This window comes from Lucilia cuprina, chromosome 2 (genome assembly GCF_022045245.1).
Source record: "Lucilia cuprina isolate Lc7/37 chromosome 2, ASM2204524v1, whole genome shotgun sequence".
NCBI lineage: Eukaryota > Metazoa > Arthropoda > Insecta > Diptera > Calliphoridae > Lucilia > Lucilia cuprina.
This window is the reverse complement of record NC_060950.1, coordinates 36,207,875-36,230,351: the sequence shown is the minus strand read 5'-3', so window position 1 is coordinate 36,230,351 and position 22,477 is coordinate 36,207,875. Positions and strand designations below refer to the sequence as shown.

The 22,477-nt window shown below is 30.8% G+C and overlaps 1 protein-coding gene across 1 annotated transcript in view; it reads right to left on the bottom strand.

Annotated features, from left to right (window-relative positions):
- LOC111674916 (S phase cyclin A-associated protein in the endoplasmic reticulum) overlaps positions 1–22,477 on the bottom strand; it is a 106,733-nt gene that overhangs the window by 13,003 nt on the left and 71,253 nt on the right. The window contains exons 7-9 of the mRNA XM_046950707.1: positions 2,054–2,199; positions 1,647–1,739; positions 1,131–1,222 (exon numbers count right to left, since the gene is read on the bottom strand). Of these exons, the coding sequence (XP_046806663.1) occupies positions 1,131–1,222; positions 1,647–1,739; positions 2,054–2,199 (331 nt within the window). The remainder of the gene's footprint in view (positions 1–1,130; positions 1,223–1,646; positions 1,740–2,053; positions 2,200–22,477) is intronic.

Here is a 22,477-nt window from a genome sequence, read left to right as displayed (position 1 = left end):
TGATATATCTAATAGTTCCAGAGATATCAAAAGAGCTTATAAAATATAATTTTTATACCAAATTTGATTTATAAACCGTTTATAAAATAAATTTTTTTTATAAATAAGGCTTTAAGTCTTTAGATCACCACACACAAAAATTTTGACAAAAATTTTGACAATTGACATATAAACTAAAAAAAACATACAAATGTCTATCATTCACATTTATATAAAGAAGAATAAGTAAATAAAAAGTATGTTTTAAATATTTTCTTAATTGTTACAGATCGGACAACACTTTGTTTTTTAAGGATATCAGAACATCGGGGTATCCGAGAAATAAAATTACTATTATCACCCAAGATAACAACAATATATCTCTCAGTGTTTAAAATCATAAAGGATGCAATTTATCTTCTGGTTAAGAACACAAAAAAAAGCTTTATAATAAATGTGTGATGCTGAGGGTGGTTCTAACGCTCATGTTCGTTGTGCTTTTCTGTTTGCTCTGATTTGTGTATAATGTATTGTTTTCATATTTTTGTTCTAAAATTAAAGAAAATTGCTTAGGAAAATATTTACATTTGGTTTATTACTCTTGGCATCTTTGTAAACAAATTAAAAATGATTTGTTTTTCAGTAGACTTTATACACAAGTCAGAGCTAGAGAGTAAGTGAGTGAAAACAAAATGAAGAATTCTACAAAAGAATACATTCTACTCTTATTTACATATTTCATCATACAATTATTTATTTTACAAAATAGATTGTATTTATTACAACTAATATTTTATTAAGAAATTTTCTTTGAAGTGTTGGCAATTTTTTTGAAAAGGGATTGTTTTCCAAGAGGACTTTTAGTAGGTTTTACTTTAAGTAAACTTTTATCTTATCAAAGATTAGAAAAATATTATTTTATTTTAATAAAATGATTAAAGAAATTGTGACAGAAAGAAATAAACAATTAAATAAATTTGTATAATTGTAAAATAAAACTTTTTTATTTCCCTGTTATTAAGATTTTAATCATAACACTGGCTTTGAGTTTTCAAACTACTGATTATGACGAAACTTTTTATATGGAAATAATTTAGACGATTTTATTTTATCTTTATATATATTCCTAATTGTTTACAAACGTAACTTACCTGAAACGTAGATAAATCCAACACAGCCATTGAAACTAATAGATTAAATGTTGCAGCCGCTAACGAAATCGTTCTCGGTGGAATGCATTCACCTGTAAAAAATTGACAAAAAGAAGGCAACATCAGTTGCATCATAAATAAATCAAAGAAAATTTAAGATATAAAAAACGGATATACAATAATAAAGTCATAAATAAAAATCGATCTGTATTCTTCTCATCATAAAGTTACCAAGAAAAACTTTATAATTTCCGTTTTTAAAGAAAACTCACGTTAACATTTAAAAGCAAAAAAATAAACATGTTGAAATGATTCGTTAGATTACAGACGAGAAAGTAAATCATCCGAAAAATGCACTTTGCACTTGATTAGAAAAAAAGAAGTTAAATAAAATACAACAACAGCAGGTCATAAATATGTGAGTCATAGATAAAGTCATACACACGTCTATTTGACTTACATACAACGTGCCACAGCATGTTGCATTAACGTCAACCTTATAAAATACTAACTTACCAATTGGTACTACGCTGGCATAGAGCATCGATATGGAACCAAAGAGTTCAGTAGATTTTGCCGCGCTTAGGAAACGTGTAGGATCTGTGGGTCCTGTAAAAAGAATAAACAAACATACACACACAATTAAACAAAAGGTGAATTAAACCATTGTAAAAGCAAAAGGAAATTGATAAAGAAAAAACAACCCAAATGAAAAAAAGAGTAAAACAGTAAAAGGTGAAAATTAATGAATAATTAGCCGCAAGGTGTGAACATTAATGAATGTAACTATTTTTTGTACAGACCGTGTACATACATTCAAAAGTAATAGTGTGCTTTGGAAAAAGGGCAATACAGTTTTAAATTTGGGAATAAAAAAAATAGATTGCAGTTAACAACTGCATGTTTTTAGTACCAACACTTACCGGGTGGACAGACATCAATGAACCTTGTGATGAAGCCAAGCGTAGCCAACAATGAGAGAACCACACTCTGGTGGTTTTCAATTGATTCACGTATTTTCATGCATCGACGCGATAATATTTCAATAAGTCCTGTTATCACCGCATAACTGTAAAGATAAGGAGATTAAAAAAAGAATTTGATCATTTAAATTAAATTACTTAAAATTTCATATTTGTCCTTCAATATACAATATTATCGTCTTTAAGAACCTTGATTCTTGTAATTATAAAAAGAAGATGTCCAGCGACAAACAAAATTTTGATAGAATTTAAGAACATTATTTTTAAATATTTAATTATATTTTGTTAAGTGAACACTCCCCCCGGGGGCATGGTATCTTGACGAATCTTCCTCATTATTGTTATTGCAATCAAGGAGAAAAGAGGTGCTACCAGTATCTCTAATCTGTCGGGACTATAATCGGAGATCGATGATAAATATGAGGTAACTTATACAAGTGAATTTACAACCTTGTCCATTTATGTTTAGGGTTTACTCTGTTCATAGCAGATTTACCACTATGTGTTATTTGTGAGCAAGAACAAGCCCTCAGTTTATATGATGGATTCGTGTATAGGTCTACGGAATACGTCTATTGCCAACTCAAGCAATTTTTTTTTGTCAATACCGTTTATTTTTGAAACACATTACAAAGATTTTGCCTAGTATTTATAAACGTTTAAAACTACATTGCAACAGGCCATATTTACATAAAATGAAACAATTTAAAACTCTTAATACGTGTCACTGAAAAAGAAATGAAACATTTAAATTTTTAATCCACATCCTTGTCATGCATATGCGAAACGGACTAAGACCAACAATTCATGCATGCTCACAACAAAATCAGCGTAACTGGGCGAACAAACTAAAAAAAAAAAAAATTCTTTTCAAATCAGTAAAATAAGTTTTTATGACATTTGTAAAAGCTTAACGCCAACGACAGCGACAACATCAACTCAAAAACAACTTTTAACAAAAATGTAAACAAATCTCAAGAACTGCGAGAACCTTAACACTTGGCATAGAGTTGCTGTAGAAAATGGTAGAAAAAAATAAATATTTAGAACAAATACTGTATGAAACACGCAAAACAAATGCAACTTACAACAGGCGAACACACTAAAAATAACAAAAAAGTGAGAAAAGTACTGACAATAGAAACAAAACAGTGGAGGAATTATGTGCTAGAATTAAAACACTGTTTCCGGGGATGCCGAAAGATTACACCATGATATTTAGGGTCAAAAATAACCATTAAACTGTTTCAAATTTAAACCATTTTTTCGAAAACCTTAATATTAAAAGTTAAAAATTGGAAATGGTGTAATATTAGCATGAATCCTTTACAACAACACTACTTTAAATACTTGCATACATATAAAACGTGTTATTTTTTGAACGGTGTATATGTAAGTGTGTGTGTTGTAAATAAAAATAGCGTGTGTATTTGACACTTGTTAAAATATTTGTACTTTAGGCATCCTTGTTATCCTTTTTTCAGAGCTTTTCTTTCATTTTTTTTCATCTGCTCTTTTTATTCTCAAAAGCAACAACTACTATTGGGTTCAGAGCTACATTGAAATAGTGTAGAGTAGTTGATATTTACTTAAGCAGAGCTCAAGTGTTCGTTATGTTGGTTTGGGATGCCTGCCAACAAATACTTTGCAATAGCGATAACAACTGCAACAACATCAACTACGCTAAATGGTGCAAAATAGAGGGTGACAAAATAAAAACTAAAATAAATAACAACAGTAGCAACTTTCAAAAAAATATGTATATATACATATATTTATAGTATACAAAACTCATACAAACACACTCTTAACAAAAATACTTAGATATTTAAGTAAATAAAGGACACAAACAACAAACTTAAAAGTGGTTGGGTGGGTGTAGCAAAAATCACATTAGGTTGATGAATAAGTATTTTCTGGATGTTTCCTAAAGTAAATAAATTTCCAAAGTACAAATAAGATTCAATGGAAGTACAAATATCACTGTTGTTTTATGGGCAAGGTTCAAATGCTGGCCACTACAGATATAAATCGTAAACGATCATGTGAATTATCTAACCAGAATGTCTAATAACATCGTTTCACTGAGAAAGGAAAATGTTATATTCGTTATACTTGAAAGCACAAATCAAATGTAGCAAAAGTATTTTAATGGTGAATGAGCAAGGACTTGGGAGTACAAAATGTCAAAGTGCTGTATATGAACACCTGCCTTGACTGCCTAATTTCATGAACTCGAGCTATTTAATATATGTCAATATAACCACGCAGATGTGATGGCCCCTGTTGAGACTTGTCTTTACTTACAGAAAAGAATATTTAATGTTGTCACTTATTTAAGATACCTTACATTCATCACCATTCCAAACAGCACACTTAACATTTATCCCACACCATCATTGATATAAAACATCCATCGCGTATCATAAGTCCTACAGTAACTAATTTTTGGGGCATCTGTCGTCTCGGGGTATATAGGCTTTACCATCGATGGTAAACATGTCCTATGGGCTATCGGTTCCAGTGGAATCATTTCCTCCTATTAAAGATACTACTTCTCCTGCATTTTAAGACGAAGGGTTCTACCGTTACTTATTTTCAGTCCGGCGTGTCGAAGGACATATTTCCCTATGTTCTTTTATTCGTTTTTGAATTGAGTGCAATTCATTTCCACAGTGTAAACTTCTGTGGTTTTGCCTCTCGTGGTACAAAATTATCATTTACGATATGTTTTTCTACTTGATCTCTTTGGTGTTCTTCGAAATAATTGATCGACTTAGTTTGACTTAAATATATATTGATTTTGTCATTCCGATTGTAACACATCATGACAGAGTCATGAAATCATGGGCATAACTCCCATTCGAATGGTTTTAACAGTCATAACTGTTTTAAAAATGCGAGGATCAGTACATAATTTACCCTTCCACCTTTATAAGGCCCCCTTCAGAAAAATACTTTAAGGAAGTAAGTTTCTTACAAGCCAATATCTCTATATGTAATAATGGTTAAAAAGTAAGATAAAAATATTTTTTTTAGAAATAAAAACTGTGTTAGTCCGAAAAGGATGTGTCCATATTTGACTTAAGTCCGTTTCAAATATCAACTTAATGTTTATAGGCATACGGTTTGATGGTGGGTATATAAGATTTGGCATAGTCGAATATAACACTCTTACTTGTTAATGCTCAAGTCATCCTTAGACTATTTAATGGCGTTTGACACAATGTGACGACGAACCTTAAGATCATATGCTATTTTTATGAAAGTCTATATTGGATCGTTTTTTAAGTTTTAAACACTTTTCAAGTACTTTTTTACAACATAAAAGTCCAAAATCATGGCTCTGTATCGTTTGTTATCGAAACGATATTCTTCACAATATTTGCACATATTCGGCCACACCAGTCATATTTTAGTCATCAATAATTGAAACTTTTATTTCTTTTTAACAGTCATAACTGTTTTAAAAATGCGAGGATCAGTACATAATTTACCCTTCCACCTTTATAAGGCCCCCTTCAGAAAAATACTTTAAGGAAGTAAGTTTCTTACAAGCCAATATCTCTATATGTAATAATGGTTAAAAAGTTAGATAAAAATATTTTTTTTAGAAATAAAAACTGTGTTAGTCCGAAAAGGATGTGTCCATATTTGACTTAAGTCCGTTTCAAATATCAACTTAATGTTTATAGGCATACGGTTTGATGGTGGGTATATAAGATTTGGCATAGTCGAATATAACACTCTTACTTGTTAATGCTCAAGTCATCCTTAGACTATTTAATGGCGTTTGACACAATGTGACGACGAACCTTAAGATCATATGCTATTTTTATGAAAGTCTATATTGGATCGTTTTTTAAGTTTTAAACACTTTTCAAGTACTTTTTTACAACATAAAAGTCCAAAATCATGGCTCTGTATCGTTTGTTATCGAAACGATATTCTTCACAATATTTGCACATATTCGGCCACACCAGTCATATTTTAGTCATCAATAATTGAAACTTTTATTTCTAAACGCAATTTAAAATTAGATCTTTTGACATGAAAGGACTGACTATTTCGTTTCCGAATGTATGTACTAAAAGACCTTAATAATAAATCAAAATGCTACAAAGTTTCATTCTTCAGTCCACTAAGACTATATTTCTTATCACATTATTTTGGGCAAACCAACACAGACTATTCCAAAACTTTGTGGAATAGCAAAGAAAGACTAATAGACACTGAGTACCCATTCATATTCAGTGAGGTCTTGATAAATAGATAACGTTTTTTACAATAAAAGTATAATTATTTTCAAACATAAGTTAAATTTGACATTAAACATTTAATTTTACAATTCAATAGCATTTTAGATTTTAATTTTCCGTAAATATTTCCTCAACCCACCCAATATATAAACTTTTTTTTTGTTACTTTATCCATTTTATTTCGAAAGAAAGACTAACGGACAATTGAACAGACAGACTTGTTTTCATAGTTAACCAATGTGTTAATTTACACTTTATTTTTATTTCAAGAGTTTATGTTATTTTTGTCCTTCCTTCTGAGTAAACACAACATACTTTACGATGTCATCAACAGAATGAGATGAATGGAGTTGAATACAACATGGCCAAGTGACATGCACAGGGCCAAAAAACATATATGGAAGAGATTTAAAAAAAGGAAACCTCTTAAACATCCGTGATAATGCCACTAAATACCAAATGTTGAGAAACAAACAAAACGACAACAAGTATGAAATACTCAAAAATTATTCCTACTGGACAAACAGGACACAAACCATCAAAACGGCAATGATGTGGTCCGAGTAATGTCCGCTATTTGGATTGATGCCTTAATGCATCTTCATACTATACAAACGTATAGCATATGTACAAGGATGATGTGTTTATTACATATTTTCTTTTTCTTTCGGAAACCTTAACCAATGTCTAGTGTTTGATACATCCTTACTTCTGTTATGGTAAGAAACGAACGATATGACAGTCAGTCATAAGCAAAGTTACATGTAGTCATATCACTAAATACAGTAGTGGCACAAATCCTGCAAATGTCAGCACTATCATTGTCATCATCATTATGGTGTGAGTTTATGTATTTAGTTACTTTCGAATGTCTGGTTATGAATGGATGTGTGCAGTGAAAGAGCAAGTGTGTCCAATAAAAAGAACACAATGTCAACATAAGCCAAGGATACTGTGCAAATCATGTTGAAATATTTGCCAATTTCTGTATGTATTTAGAAAACAAATTCACTTTTTTAAATAATATGTGCACATACATATGTAGTATATACATATGTATATCTCAGTTATTTTAATTGTGGATCAAGTGTAAGTATTTACATGTGTGTTAGTTATTTGATGTTCTCTCACGTTGACATCAAGCATAGAAATGTTTAGCACTTTCTGCGGTTTTATTAGGAACATGTCTAAATTTGCACTTATTTTGACGAAGTTGGTAGGCTGCTTTAGTGTAGTTATTTGGTCCATTTATACTATCTTGAAGAGTGTGTTAAGGAATAAGGAATCCAAAAATTATCCACACTCAAAGCGTTTCAATAACAAGTTATTCGTTATTCCATGAAGATTTTTAAACAAAAAAATTTAACTGATATATTGGACATTGTCCTACCCAAGTTCTATTAGTTCTTATTGAATATGCCTCATTATTTCGGGGATGACTGGAAGCTGTTGCTATCTCAACAGTTGTCGTATTGTGACATGCTGTGGGACTATACTTGAGTGTTATATCTCTCGCTGTCGGGTTAATAACTGGGTTCAGTTCACTAAACGATCATTTCTATTCCATAGTTTGGCATGAATGAGTAAGTAGTGTAGTTGCACGGTCTTAATTAAGAATGGAGTTGCTCATGAGCATAATCGGTATGTGTTCTACAAATAACAGAGCCATCTCGGTGGTGTGGTCGTGCGGGTTTAAGTAGGTTGAGTAATGTATATAATTTAGTTTCTGGTGTGCTACAGCAAGCTCATGAGTTTGGAGGACCTTCGCATCCTTTAGACAGAATCAAAGTGGTGCATCAGTGAGATTATTGCCTCTTCCTTAACGGGGTATTCATTGGCCTCCACTCATGAATACCCCGATCCGTTCGTTATTAATTGCATATCCTAGGAATGTCCTGGAATCCGTAGCAATTCAAAAGGTGTCGGATGCAATACTGTGTGAGTTGATACGAATTTTTGACTTAGTTTCATTTATTATTTGTCATTCTGTTGTTTAAGTTAAAACAATGCAATTTATCATATTTCAAACATAAAAATTATACATGTAACAACAATTACAACTTTAAATATGTATAAAAAATTCTGTATGTCTTTTCGTTAAGGATGATGCTGAAAATGACAACAATGCAAACCAATTGTATGACAAATCATCATCAATTATCACATGAAAGGATAAATGTTTATACAACAAAAATAACAAAATATAACAAACAAAAAAAAATATATATATAAGGACAACTAAAAATCACGTCATGAGTTTCTGTGTAAACTCCACCATTATCTATTTAACAGAAAAAAAAACATTTTACTAATGATGTTTTATAATTGTGTGTAAATATTTTACAAGTGAATGGATAACAAATTTTAGTGAAATTCATCATCTCACCACAATCACTATATGACAATCACACATCATAACCATGGATAGACCCAAATATTTAATATCAATACATTAACAGCATTAAATAAGTAAACAATTCAAAATGAAATTCACAATCCTTATTTTTACAATGGGATAGCGCAGCAGAAGAAATAACAAAAACTAAACTAAATAAATAAACAAGTAAAAATGTTATAGTCGGTCAAGCACGACTATATAATACCCTACACCACAGTGTATTTCGCGGAATAAGTTTTTCTAAGTTTTTAATTAAATATTTTAAAAGTTAAGAAGTACTTAAGCCCTCCCGCCACGCCACGGCTTATTCCAAGGGAGAGTAAATATGTTATTTCACTTATTCGATGTCTGTAAAAAAATATATATTTAAGGTTAAATATAAAATTTAAGCAATTATTAAACTTTATCGTTTCTAAGTCATAAGGCTAGTATAAAACTTGGTTTGGCAGGTTTTTGTTGAACTTAAAAGCTCTATTCGGCGGGTTCAGTTGTATGGGGGCTAGGTTAAATAATGGACCGATGTAAACCATTTTCAACAGGCTTCGTCACTGGTACAATAGAAGATCGAGTGCCAAATTTTATTGAATTATCTTCAAAATTGCGATCTGTAGTTTGATTACAAGTTTTAAAAGCCCTATTCGAGGGGTTTAGTTGTATGGGGGCTAGGTGAAATAATGGACCGATGTTAACCATTTTCAATAGGCTTCGTCTACGATACCATAAAAGATCATGTGCCAAATTTCATTGAATTATCTACAAAATTGCGATCTGTAGTTTGATTACAAGGTTTACAAGCCCTATTCGGGGGTTCAGTTGTATGGGGGCTAGGGGAAATAATAGACCGATCTTAACCATTTTCAATAGGCTTCGTCCCTGGGACAATATAAGATTATGTACCAAATTTCATTGAATTATCTTAAAAATTGCGACCTGTAGTTTGATTACAAGGTTTACATGGACGGACGGACGGACATCGCTAAATCGACTCAGAAAATGATTCTAAGCCGATTGGTATACTTTAAGGTGGGTATAGGACCAATATTATTGTGCGTTACAAACATCAGCACAAACCCAATATACCCTCCCCACTAAAGTGGTGTAGGGTATAAAAAGCCCAAGGATACTAAGAAGCTTTAAGTATGCTTCATCTCAAGAATAAGATTAGTCAAAGTCGCTAGTATGCCTCAATTCAGCAATGGTAAACCAATTCGTTGTTAAACTACTAAAGAGTAAATTTTCAGCAGGAATTCTTTTGTTCTTTTTGTAGTCTAAATGTAACTTCTAACCTGACTGATTTCAATCCTTACATATACATATTTACATTTGTTTGTATATATGCAATGTAAAAGTGAATGTGTATAAATTATATTTAATGTTATTTATTGTAAATATATATGTGTGTCCAGGCATTAGTGTGAATGAAATCTTAATGCGTGCCAGTGAATTCACTTCAAATGTATGGCTCTTTTCGGTCAAGGGGGGAACCATTGTTAGTCGCAGTCACACTGACTACATGAGTGATGGATTCAAAATGATGACAATCGTGTTGGAATGAAAAGTCACTTGAATGCTTCAGAAAATCCCTTGTTTGCACAATACTCTTCTCTATAACTGTTTGACTGTGTGTGTTTATATATCACTATTAAGAGCTTTCAATTTCTGACCCCTTTATTTCCTTCCGTTTTTCCCTTTCGTTGCTCTATTTGGATCATTTATAAAAGTGGTCAACATTTATTTAGTTTATATGAAATAAAAGGAACAACAACAAAAGCTATAGAAATATAAAAGAAAATACAACAATAGCAATATAATAATAAACATAATCTAAAAAGCATCCATTACTCACGTAAATATGTCTCTGATAAATAAACAAGCCCCAACAATAAATGCTGGGAAAAAACAATATTAAGGACATTCGAATACATTTAACACAACAGAATCCTTAAACAAAGAATAAAGAATTTCTCACGTTTTAATCAACAATAACAAAATGTTTTTTTTTTTTAATAAAATATTATAAATGTCAAAATACATTTTGAAAAACTTTCTTAAATTTTTTATGTTATTTTATGCGATTTTTGTTAAAAGTTTATCAGTCTATTATTTTTAGACTAGAATATATGGAGTATCGTTGGAACCTGATCACATTAAGGACGACACGATCTATGAACTGTTAGAACGCATAAAACTTAATTTATCATCCTGATCTCTTTTGTTTTTCTGTCACAGATTTTGTGATGTCAAAATTATGATGACTCCTTCGATGACATTCAGAAGGAACTGTTGTGTTAGTGTGATTTAGGACAACACGGTCTATTGACTGTTAGAACTCATTTAACTTAAATCTTTATTCTGATCTCTCTCGTTTTCCTGTGATATTCAGAAGGAACTGTTGCTTTAGTGTGATATGTTAATGTTTTAGATCAGAGTTATGGCATCTTCTAACATTTCTTCTCTGACAATCCCTCAAAGAGGGAGACGACACTGTAGCAGTAGCAATAACTACTTACGGGCCAATCGTCATATAAGGAGTGAGATCGAAAAATTCTTAACACACGTTTTTCATTACATTTTTCAACCAAAGTATTATTTGATTTTTTTTGATCAAGTTACCTTTGAAAAACATGTCAGTTATTATGTGTAATGTCAATTATATTAATTTTTTGTTAATCTGATTAAAATGAGTGACCAGAAAAAAGTGCGTACTGAAATTATTAAATATTTTCAATTAAACCCAACTTGGCCAAGCATACAAAGGTCTGCCGTCAAACTGTTTCCAATGTAATTAAACAGTACCGGGAGAACTTGTCTGTTGATAGAAAACCTGGTTCAGGTAGAAGGAATGGTCCACATGATGTTTCTAAAGCCAAAAATAGAACGCATTTTCAAAAGAGCTCCCAACACATCCGGTAGGAAAGCAGCTCGGTTAGCTCAGTGCTCCGACTATTTGGTACGAAAAGTTAAAGCTAATGCAGGTTTAAAAACATACAAGGCTCAAAAAGTTCCTGACAGGAACGCTGCTAAAAATTTAGAGGCCAAAAACAGAGCACGGAAATTGAAGTCAAGTTTTATAAAAAAATATTCTTGCTGCATAATGGATGACGAAACGTATGTTCTGGCAGATTTTTCGCAACTTCCAGGTCAAAAGTTTTATGTTGCTGATGCTCGAGGGAATGTTGAAGAAAAGTTTAGGACCCAAAAGCAGACAAAATTTCCCAGAAAGTTCTTGGTATGGCAAGCAATATGCAGTTGCGGCAAAAGAAGCCAATCATTTGTTACAACGGGCTCTATAAATACCGAAATTTACATCAAGGAATGTTTACAAAAAAGGCTGCTTCCATTCATAAGACTTCATAATGTGTCCACTTATTTTTGGCCTGACTTGGCATCCTGTCACTATGGTAAACAATCCCTTGAGTGGTACAAGAACAATAATGTGGTATTTGTACCAAGAGAGGCAAATCCTCCAAACTGCCCGGAGCTAAGGCCAGTGGAGAGTCATTGGGCTCTTGTTAAAAGAGAATTGAAGAGTACAAAAAAGGTGTCCAAAAGTGTGGTAGATTTTAAACGGAGATGGACTACATGTTCGAGCAAAGTGACAGAAAGCACTATAAAAACGTTAATGGAAGGGTTTCCGAAAAGGGTTCAAAATTTCATCACTAGTGATTAAAACTATAAAAATATTTTTTTTGTAAATTGTAATAATAATTTGAATCCAATAAAAAAATAAAGCTGTAAGTTTAGTGGTTTCTTTTTTATAAACATATATGTATGTTAAGAATTTTTCGATCTCACTCCTTACATAGGTAACTAACAAGGTTTCTTTATTTATGTTTCAAGTGCTGGGCCTTTGAGAATCATGCTTTTACTCTGTGTGTAATGCACAGTCAGAATTTGGGATACTGCGACTCAAAGAGTTTGCTGATAATGATAATACAGATAAATTATCAAACTTCTTTTTTATATGTTATACTTCCAGTAATTAAAAAAGTTTCTTTATCTAACAACTGTCGGCTGTGCCTTTGAGAACCATGCATGAACCATGCACATCGTAATAACTGTGGAAAAATAGGCAAGAATGGCGATTAGATTGTGCCCTTAAGTTCATATTGGACTTTTTGTAATCAAAGGATGTGTAGTGGCTGATCGTGTCTAAAAATTTCGACTTCTCAAATGTCATTCGGACCGTTCCTTCACAAAAGGTTTGTTGGCTATTAGATCAAAAGGTTTGTTGGCTATTAGATCTAATTGGTAATGGCGGTACTGATGTTGAGATAGGACAACTGATGAAGGAGAAATATCTGGATAGTTTTCGCGACAGAAAGGATATTACTCGTCAGTCACGTTATTCCCAGATATAAGGTTCAAGATGACGATTTTCCGCTTGTACACCATTCTCTTGAAGGCAAAGATTGTTCAAAATTGTATATTCCATTTTAAGTAATAAATATAGAATGCTTTCAAGTTGTTGAAATCTATATATGTAGATTAAGTTGCGCACTTTGAACCACAGCTGAACATATTATTGGTATCTACTGTACGACGGTATGGACAATTCTTAAACAATTATAGAATCATTACATTTATAATAAATTCAGCCACTTTTACAAATATGTATGTATATTGGCATAATATATTCTAAATAATTTGTACATTTGTGTGCATTTATTTCAAAGCTTAAGGACACGAAATCCTCCTCATCGACATTGTCAATGGATTTTGTATGAGCTGCTACGTTTGTTTAAATATCATGACAGGAACAACGCTATTCACAACATTTAATAAACAGAAATGCACAGTGATATTGATTTGTTGAATTTATTTATTTATGTGTATAAATAAGAAAAAAACATTTAACTGGCTTTCGAATACAAGAATTTGGCTCCCACTGAAGGTTTTTTTAATCAATCTTTTCATATCAGATATTTCTTAGAGTTTGCAGGACCTCAAAAAAATGTTTTCAAATGTATTTTTTTTTTGTTTTATTGTCCATATATTTTACCTTTATTTATTGCCTCTGCGACAACTGTGCAATCTCAGATTATGGTTTTTGCAAAATTTTATTATGAAATGTTTTTTTTTATTTTACAATTCAAATTTTATTTGAATTTAATCAACTGCTGCTGCTATTATCATTCCTGCCTCAAAAGTGGTAGTCAGTCACTGAAGTAGTTTAACAAATACCCAGTGAACTTTAACACCCGAGGCAATAATAAAAATACAAGCAGAACATATATGGACAGACAGATATAATCTAAATAAAATCACTATGTACATTCACTATTTATTGTACCTACTTTCTATTTATATGCCGACAAACGTCCAAAAAGACAAGCTTAAACTATAATAAAAAAAAAAAACAAAAAAACAAAAAAAAAAAAAAAACAATAAACAAATGCTGCAACAACTACTACAGAATGTATGATGTATTTCTATATGTGTCATTATCCTTAAACACAAACGTATATTCAAACATAGAGCAACTCGTGTTTAAATGTGCAGTCGGTGAATAATGAGGATTAAAATCAAAACAGATTTATTCACTCATACAAAAACATCCTTTTTTTGTTTGTATTTATCTCTCTATCCTCTTGTTGAATGAATTTGCTCCTTCATTGAGGCTGTATTTATAGTTATGTGAGTGAGTGTATGTATTAGTTTTGAGATAACAAGGATTTATTCTTGCTGCAGTTGTGTTGTGGAAGTGGTAGTCGTAGTGGAGAAGTGATGTTTATGATGAGGTTAAGAACTTTGAGAACCAAAACACCTTGTTCTTGTTGTGGACCAGCAGAAAGTAAAATTTACACTTACAGAAAAATTTGGAAAATTTAACAGTTTTTTAAAATACGAACACGGATACCTCAATGGAATACTTAATTACTCTTATAGTCCTCTTAATATTTTCATTGCTACTGTAAACTTGCAGTGAACAATTCATTCACAATAGTTGTTTTGTATACTACAGCTGTTTATTGCTTACAAAATTCCATCAGAAAATTTTACAACAGAAGAAACAGCAAAACAAAATTCCATTAGAAAATTTTACAACTGGGATTTTTTTGCAGGTCATAAAAGTAATTGAACGAAAATAGTGAAGAGGGAACATATTTCACGTGAAATGTTAATATTTCTATGCGTATCCCTACAGTGGTGTAAGGGTATAAAACCTATATATCATAAAATTTCTTTCTGTGTATCAATTGTTGGCCTTAAGCCGCATTAAAACCATATAAACTTGATATATTTGAAATAAATAAATGAAAAACCGAAAGGGTTGTGGAAGGGGTTAAATAAAACTGTACTGTAAGTTGACAATTATTGTCCAAAACAATTATCATCGAAAAACATTTGATGTTTTAAGACCTTAAAAACTTATTTTTTCTAAAAGATTAATTCCTAATGACAGCTAAACATTGTCACACATATGTTCAAATAAGATGTGTGTCTGTGTCGGTGAGTAATTTATTTAATTAATTATATTAATATGGGTAATGTCTCCATATTAAACAACTTATTACAATTAATAATATATAAATATGGTTATCGTTTTAGGCAGAGAAAACATATATTTTTAGGGGTCTCAGGAGATAATTTCAATAATTATTTTTTTTTTTATTAGTCTATCAAGTTATTGCCACACTTTAATATAACTCTATAAAGTCCCAGTTAGTTTATTTGTTAAGCTTTTGTAAACATTTATAAATGTAAATTGTCTATAAAGTTGGTAAATAAATTTATTTACATGGGTGTTTTTTTTAATATTTCAATTTTGCCGAATTCTTAAAATCATATCAAAGAAGCCGATAAATCAATATTGAAATAAATTGAATCCATTAAATATGAACAATAAATAAAAAGTTAAGACTGATAAACAAATGCTGAACTTGAAAATTGTTTAGGCGTTATTTTTAAATCGTTTACACTTTCATGGTTAAATTGATCGAATAAAAAGCATCAATATTAATAGAAAACCCACCAAAACACATTTCTCAAAAGTTATTGATGAATAAATTATTATTTCAGGTTCGAGTTCAACTCCTACTTGCGGCAGGAAAATTTTTCAAATTGTAAATGGTATTTTTAGAATATAGAAAATTTTATTTTTAGATACTAGCAGAATGGAATGCATATTTAATGTCACTTGTAAACTCACAAGTTTGAAGTTTAATTTTGCAAAGTGATCCAATATATATAGGTCATTTTGGATCGATTTTTTAAAATTTGTTATGACGATTAACTCATTCATTAGACCCTGTGGCATGGCATATATCGTCCTTTCCTTTTTCACTGTGTGGGTTGATTTGCCAAACGTGCTCGCTTTGCAATAAACATTCCGGATAAAACGATCTACACAAATGGACATTTATAATGGATTATGCCATTCAAATATTCACTGATGGATAAAATACAATCACAGGGGCAGGATGTGGTATTCATTCGGAACAATCGAACTGTCTGAAGGACTCCCTGACTACTGTGTGTACTCCAGGCTGAAATTACGGCCATAAAAATTGCTATAGAATAGCTGTGTAGCAAAGCAGCTATTAAATCCGTCGGGAATTTGTAAAGTTGTCCAAGAATGCCGGACGTCTCTTGAAGAGATAACGAGACATTTTAAAAACACTTGTTTAGAAAATCTAACCTAAACGGATATTGCACGGACAAACTTTGCCATAGACCTGTCAAGATCCAGTCTCAGAATCCTTATCGCGATCATATAAGGACACTGACATCTGGGAATACATGCGCATAGGCTACAACTTCTTTCATACAATGATTTCTGCATACGCTACAATGATGATGTTGATGCCATTGCCCAGCTTTTACCGACTTAAGACAGGTAAAGTCTACGAACAATAGTATATAAAACCTGATTATCAAATGAACATCTGGTAGAGATCCACAACTTCATTCAGAGAACCAAAAGGCTGAAATAATTACAAGAAATCAAATCTTTCTAATTTTCCTGGAATTTATTCAATATTATTTCGCTGCAACATCGGCGTATTTTACGTAAAAGAAAAACAACTTATTGCAAACAAACTCCAATCTATCGCTGACAGAAGAAGGAAAATTAAACCACTTGTTTGTCCTAAACGGATATTGCACGGACAAACTTTGCCATAGACCTGTTTAAGATCCAATCTCAGACTTCTTTCATACAATGATTTCTGCATACGCTGCAATGATGCCATTGCTCAGCTTTTACCGACTTAAGACAGGTAATGTCTACGAACAATAGTAGATTAAACCTGCTTATCAAATGAACAGTGTGTACTGTGATATTTAATAGCACAAAAATAAAATCTGGCTTCTTGGAAGATTAGCACCTTCCCGAGCCGTGATACATACTTATTAAGGTAATTTGAACTAAATCATACCTGGATACTTAAAATTTTCAATTAGATACATTTTTTTAAAACAATTCAAAACATTCTGCACACATTTTTTAAACAAATTTAACATTTTATAAATTAATATAAATAAAATCGTCCTCTTTATACACTAACAACTCTCATTGCCACAATAATCCATTAAAAATAATTTCAACAATTCAAATATATTGCCTATATTTACAAAATTAGTTTCTTGTATTTTTAATTTAACATAAACTAAAGTTTTCGAGATACAAAATACACATTTACTCAATCAAATTGAAATAATATTTATGCAAAAAGGGAATATTTATATGATGCTCTTCTATCATACTTATACTCATCCCCATACTCAAATACGAACTCAAACTAGTTTCTTTGTCTATGATAATCAAATATTTGCATTTAATTTTCGAAACCAATAAAATGAACAACCAACCAACCAAACAACGACTATATGAAAAGTTTAAAAGTTAATAAATCCGATGAACTAAAGTCAACAATATAGACAAAACGATAAAGTACGAGTAGAATAATAAAATATGAAAAAAGTAAATACATAATAATATTACTATAGAGATGATGTTGTTGTTGTAAGAAGATGAAATAACATTTGAAAATTAAAACAAAACAATTGCAAAATAACAACAACAACAAAATCTGAAGCGACAAAACAACAATAATAATAAGAAAATTTAAAAGAAAAACAGAAACTCTATAAATGTTGAAACGTTGATGGTAAACACTTGCCACAAATTATATTGATTGAATGATGAAAAGGGATACAAAAAGAGACACAATACATATGGATATGGATGAATGAAAATCGGTAAAAATATATTTAGATATAGAAGAAAAAGGTATATTTGCAAAAGTAGCAAGCAAACCAGTCAAATGAAGTAAATACTTAAAACCAAAACGACACCCAGATACAACACAAAGGCAACAGAAAGCACCTAAAATAACAAAAACAAACTAAAACTGAAAAACGTTGGTTGGTTTTTGAAATGTAAACATTTGAAAAGGTGTTAATGAAAAACAAACTAAAACAAACCAACAATAAGAATACAGAAGTCGTTGGAAAAACAAATCGGCAACAACCCCTTTTTGTTTTTAATGCAACCCCCTTTTTCATAATAATGAAATCTTGCTTTTGATTAAAAAATCACTGGTGTGCTAGCGGAAACTATATAGTCGCAGGCATATTAAATCAATTACAACGCTTTTCAAATAAAATGTTGTAATTTTGAAAAAAAATAGAGGGAAATTTTAAGAGCAATTTTAATACAGATGTAGATATTTTGAAACATAGTTTTATTTATATATTTATTTTTAATTAATTTAAAGATTTTTTGTATCACAGACGAACAATTATTCTTAAAAAAACGTAGATCGAAAGAAAAAAATATGGTTTCATTTAGAGAATTATGTGTTTGTAGCTTGCCGAGAATATTCAAGGTTCCTTGGCATATACGGATCTTATAAAATCTGCGTTCCCCGGGAGATCCAACCGATACTTCTGTTAAAGTTTATTCGATCGACTCAGATAAATATAATGAAAAAGTCTTTCCATGATTACTTAGACGGAACTCTTGTGAAGCGGACCAATCATACCTTCGCCTTAGAAAACTCAATAAATATTATGAGTTCGGAAAGTATAGTTGTTATCAAACGGTGTACAAACGGTGTACAAACGGTGTACTTGATACAAGTATGGATCTGTTAAGTAGAAAAAACTTAATTTACAGCTACAAGAACAGTTAACATAATTATGAGCTCAAAACCTTATTTGGGGGACTAGGCAAAATAATGGACAGATTTTAACCATTTTAACGCTCTTATATATAAAGGAGAGTGTGAGCCAAACTTTACAAATTATCCTAAAAAATTCAATCTGTAACGTGCGCACAAAGTTTACATTGACACACAGACGGATTTTTGGCATCACACCCCAGAAGTACTTATTTCTTCAAATACCTTCGTGTTCATAGAGCCCATAATAACTCCACAAAGTATGATCTTGGTTTGAAATAGAGAATACACGCATTTGACTAATCGAGAATACATGTATATAACTTATCGAAAACAGTTTACTCTAAGAACTGCGACATTTCAAAAGGCAGTAATTAGTTTAGCGTATGTAGTAATAATACACTTTTTGCACAAAGCCATGAACAATACGATTATTAATAAGAGTCGGTTTAGTAGAAATTCCATTGTTTTTATTGATCTTAATCATTAAATTAGCATGTAAACAATAGGTAAAATTAGGGCTTATAATCGTTGGGTTAAAGGTAAAGGTATTCGATATGATAACGAGAGCTTAGTTTTCATAACTGCGCTAAGGAATTGGAAATTCTTTTCCGAAATCTCTTTGATCGCCTCTTAATTCTAGGATTTTTTATTATCTGGTGAAAAGTATTTTCCTCTACAATTATAGGTATTTACTATTCCCAACTTCCATATTCTTTCAAACCTTAAGGGAATGATAAACATTGCTGAATGTAGCTTCTAAATATTTAAACTAAATCGGAAATGAACTGATACAGATCTGATTTGATAAATATTTACGACAATTACACTTTTTTATATCCCATACGAATATATAAGCAAGAATTATAGTTCATTTAGACTAATTATACGCGATAAAAAGTACAAGCCATGTGTTACATAATTGTTTGTCTAACAACACTATAGTGGGGAGGGTATAATGCGTTGCTGATGTTTGTAACGAATGAAAATATTGGTCCTACACCCACTTTAAAGTATACCAATCGACTCAGAATCACTTTCTGAGTAGATTTAGCTACGCCCCGTCTGTCCGCTAGGTGCACGCTACAGGCAGCAATTTTTAAGGTAATTTGATTAAATTTGGCACATTCTTTTCTTTGGTCCAAGAACAAACGAAAGGTTGAAATCAGTCCATTTTTTCGTCTAACCCTTATACCGTACCCCCGAATAGGGCCTTTGGGCTCATAATTATGTTAAATGTTCTTTTATGCATTTCCCCTATACAAACTCCACATCAGAAAACGACTTGTAGGTCAAAATATACTTATAAACACTTATAACACTATTAAATCCTACATAAATAACTTTGAAGTAGAAGTAAATAGCTCTTACAACATTTATAAGGATAGGCCCATATTTGTCCCTACCCCCTTTTGAGCCCTCTTGTATAAAAAATATTTTTTATTATTTTTAACATACTGACTGATGTAGGGTTTCATATGACCCGCCATGACCGATTATACTTACCTACATGTTTTATTATGGCATTATTTTATTAGCATAAATTTTTAATAATATTGAATTATCCCAGCGAAAACTTACATTGAAAAGTAAAAGTAAATACTTAAACGCTTACTTACAAATAACCACTTAAATAAGTTCTAAGGGAGTAATAAAAGACTTAAAAACACATCTGATTATATGTAAGTCATTATAAGAGTACAATAAAGTAATGCAGACTCTACACGCAGAGAGGCATGGTTAGGAAAACTATTCTATGTTTTTTGTAGAAATAATTTGTTGTCATAACCAAACAATTGTTATTTTTATTGAACTTCATCAATATTTTAGTTACTGAAACATTTATATGTTTATGACAATTATAAATTTGAGAATGATTCTCTGAAAAATAATTATTTTTACAACAAATAAATAATGATAATTATGTAAACATATTAAGGGTTTTCATTTAAACATTCAAAACCCTCGTAAACTGTGCAACTTAGCAATTGACTTGTATGGAAATTGATTTGCACAACCCTTATAAGTTTGAGCGACTATTTAGACTGGCAAACTTGCGCAAACACATTGTGCATTTAATAAATCCGTCCGCTATTGTTCACTTTTGAATTTATGGTCTTGAATGTTCACTTTTTAAACATATTTTGTAAAATTTTTTGTTAAAATAATTTATTTATTATTTTTTGATTTTGTTTGACATTGTTTTTAACTGTTTATAAATATTGTAATTGAACAGAATTTGAACAGGGATTTCATGAAACAAGTCGAACAAATGGTAAACTTAAGCGTTTAAATGAAAACCCTTATTGTATTCTTAAGAATAATTTTAACTATCAAATAACCATTAAATGGTAGGATTTTACACGTTTATGCATATAATGTTTAAGATATAAGTAAAATACGTTTACTATTAAAAATATTTTGGTATCGCCATTTTTATATCAGTTGTATGGTTTATCCGTACTAGATCGGATTACATAAGTTGTTAATCAAATGCAGTGTTAAAATAATTGTGAAAAATAAATACTATCTAAAAATATAATAGGATACATAAGAAATTAGTAATTAAAAAAATTATATTGTGTTGATATTGGCTTGAAAGTGTGGATATATATTTTTATGGGAATATCAGTGCTTGGAAGCTTTGTTTGTTTAAAAGAAAATTAACAAATAATTACATTTTACGCCGAGCACATAAGATTAACCATATTATGTTTAATATGTAACCATAATATGGTTACATGAAGACATGAGACTACTTGTAACCATAATATGGTTACTTGAAACAATAATAGATTACATGAAGCCATTATATGATTACATGAAACCATAATGTGGTTGCTTGAAACTACAATATGATGCTACAACATCACATTATAACTATATTATGATGAAATATTTGGACTATATTTAATCATAATATGATAGGTTATTATACTAATAATAATCATAATATGATATTTCTTTATAGTAAAAGTGATCATAATATGTTTTAAATTTAACCATAATATGTTGCTCTTAGATTATGGTTACCACAACTATATTTTTTCTCTGCGTGTATGAGTAGTCATTGAAAAGTAAGTTGTTATGTAAATAAAAGCCATTACCCAGTTTTTGCTGGGATATTTTAATTTCATAGTTCTCTCATAAATAATAAAGAAATTATGATATAAAATTATACAGATTCTAATAATTAAAAAACTATTTACATACTTTGAAACACAGAAAAACCCGATGACAGCAAAAAAAAAACACAGTATTCAAATAGTGAGCATTCAAATGGAAAAAGGCAACAACAAATCGAAACAAAAACATTGGCACTTCATTAAAATACAATATTTTTTCGTAATTATTTCAAGAATTTCAACAATCCTGACACGGTTGTTGATTAAAATTGGCTTTTCAATAAATGAGAAAGTGTAGCACCATTGAAAATTTTTAAATATAAAGTTCGAGTATTGTACGCATGCGCACGAGCGCACATGTCTTTTATGTCAAAACAATGAAATTTTATACATTTCATTATACTCTATGAACATGCAACAAAATGTAACATATCCAGAGGGGATTCCTTATATTT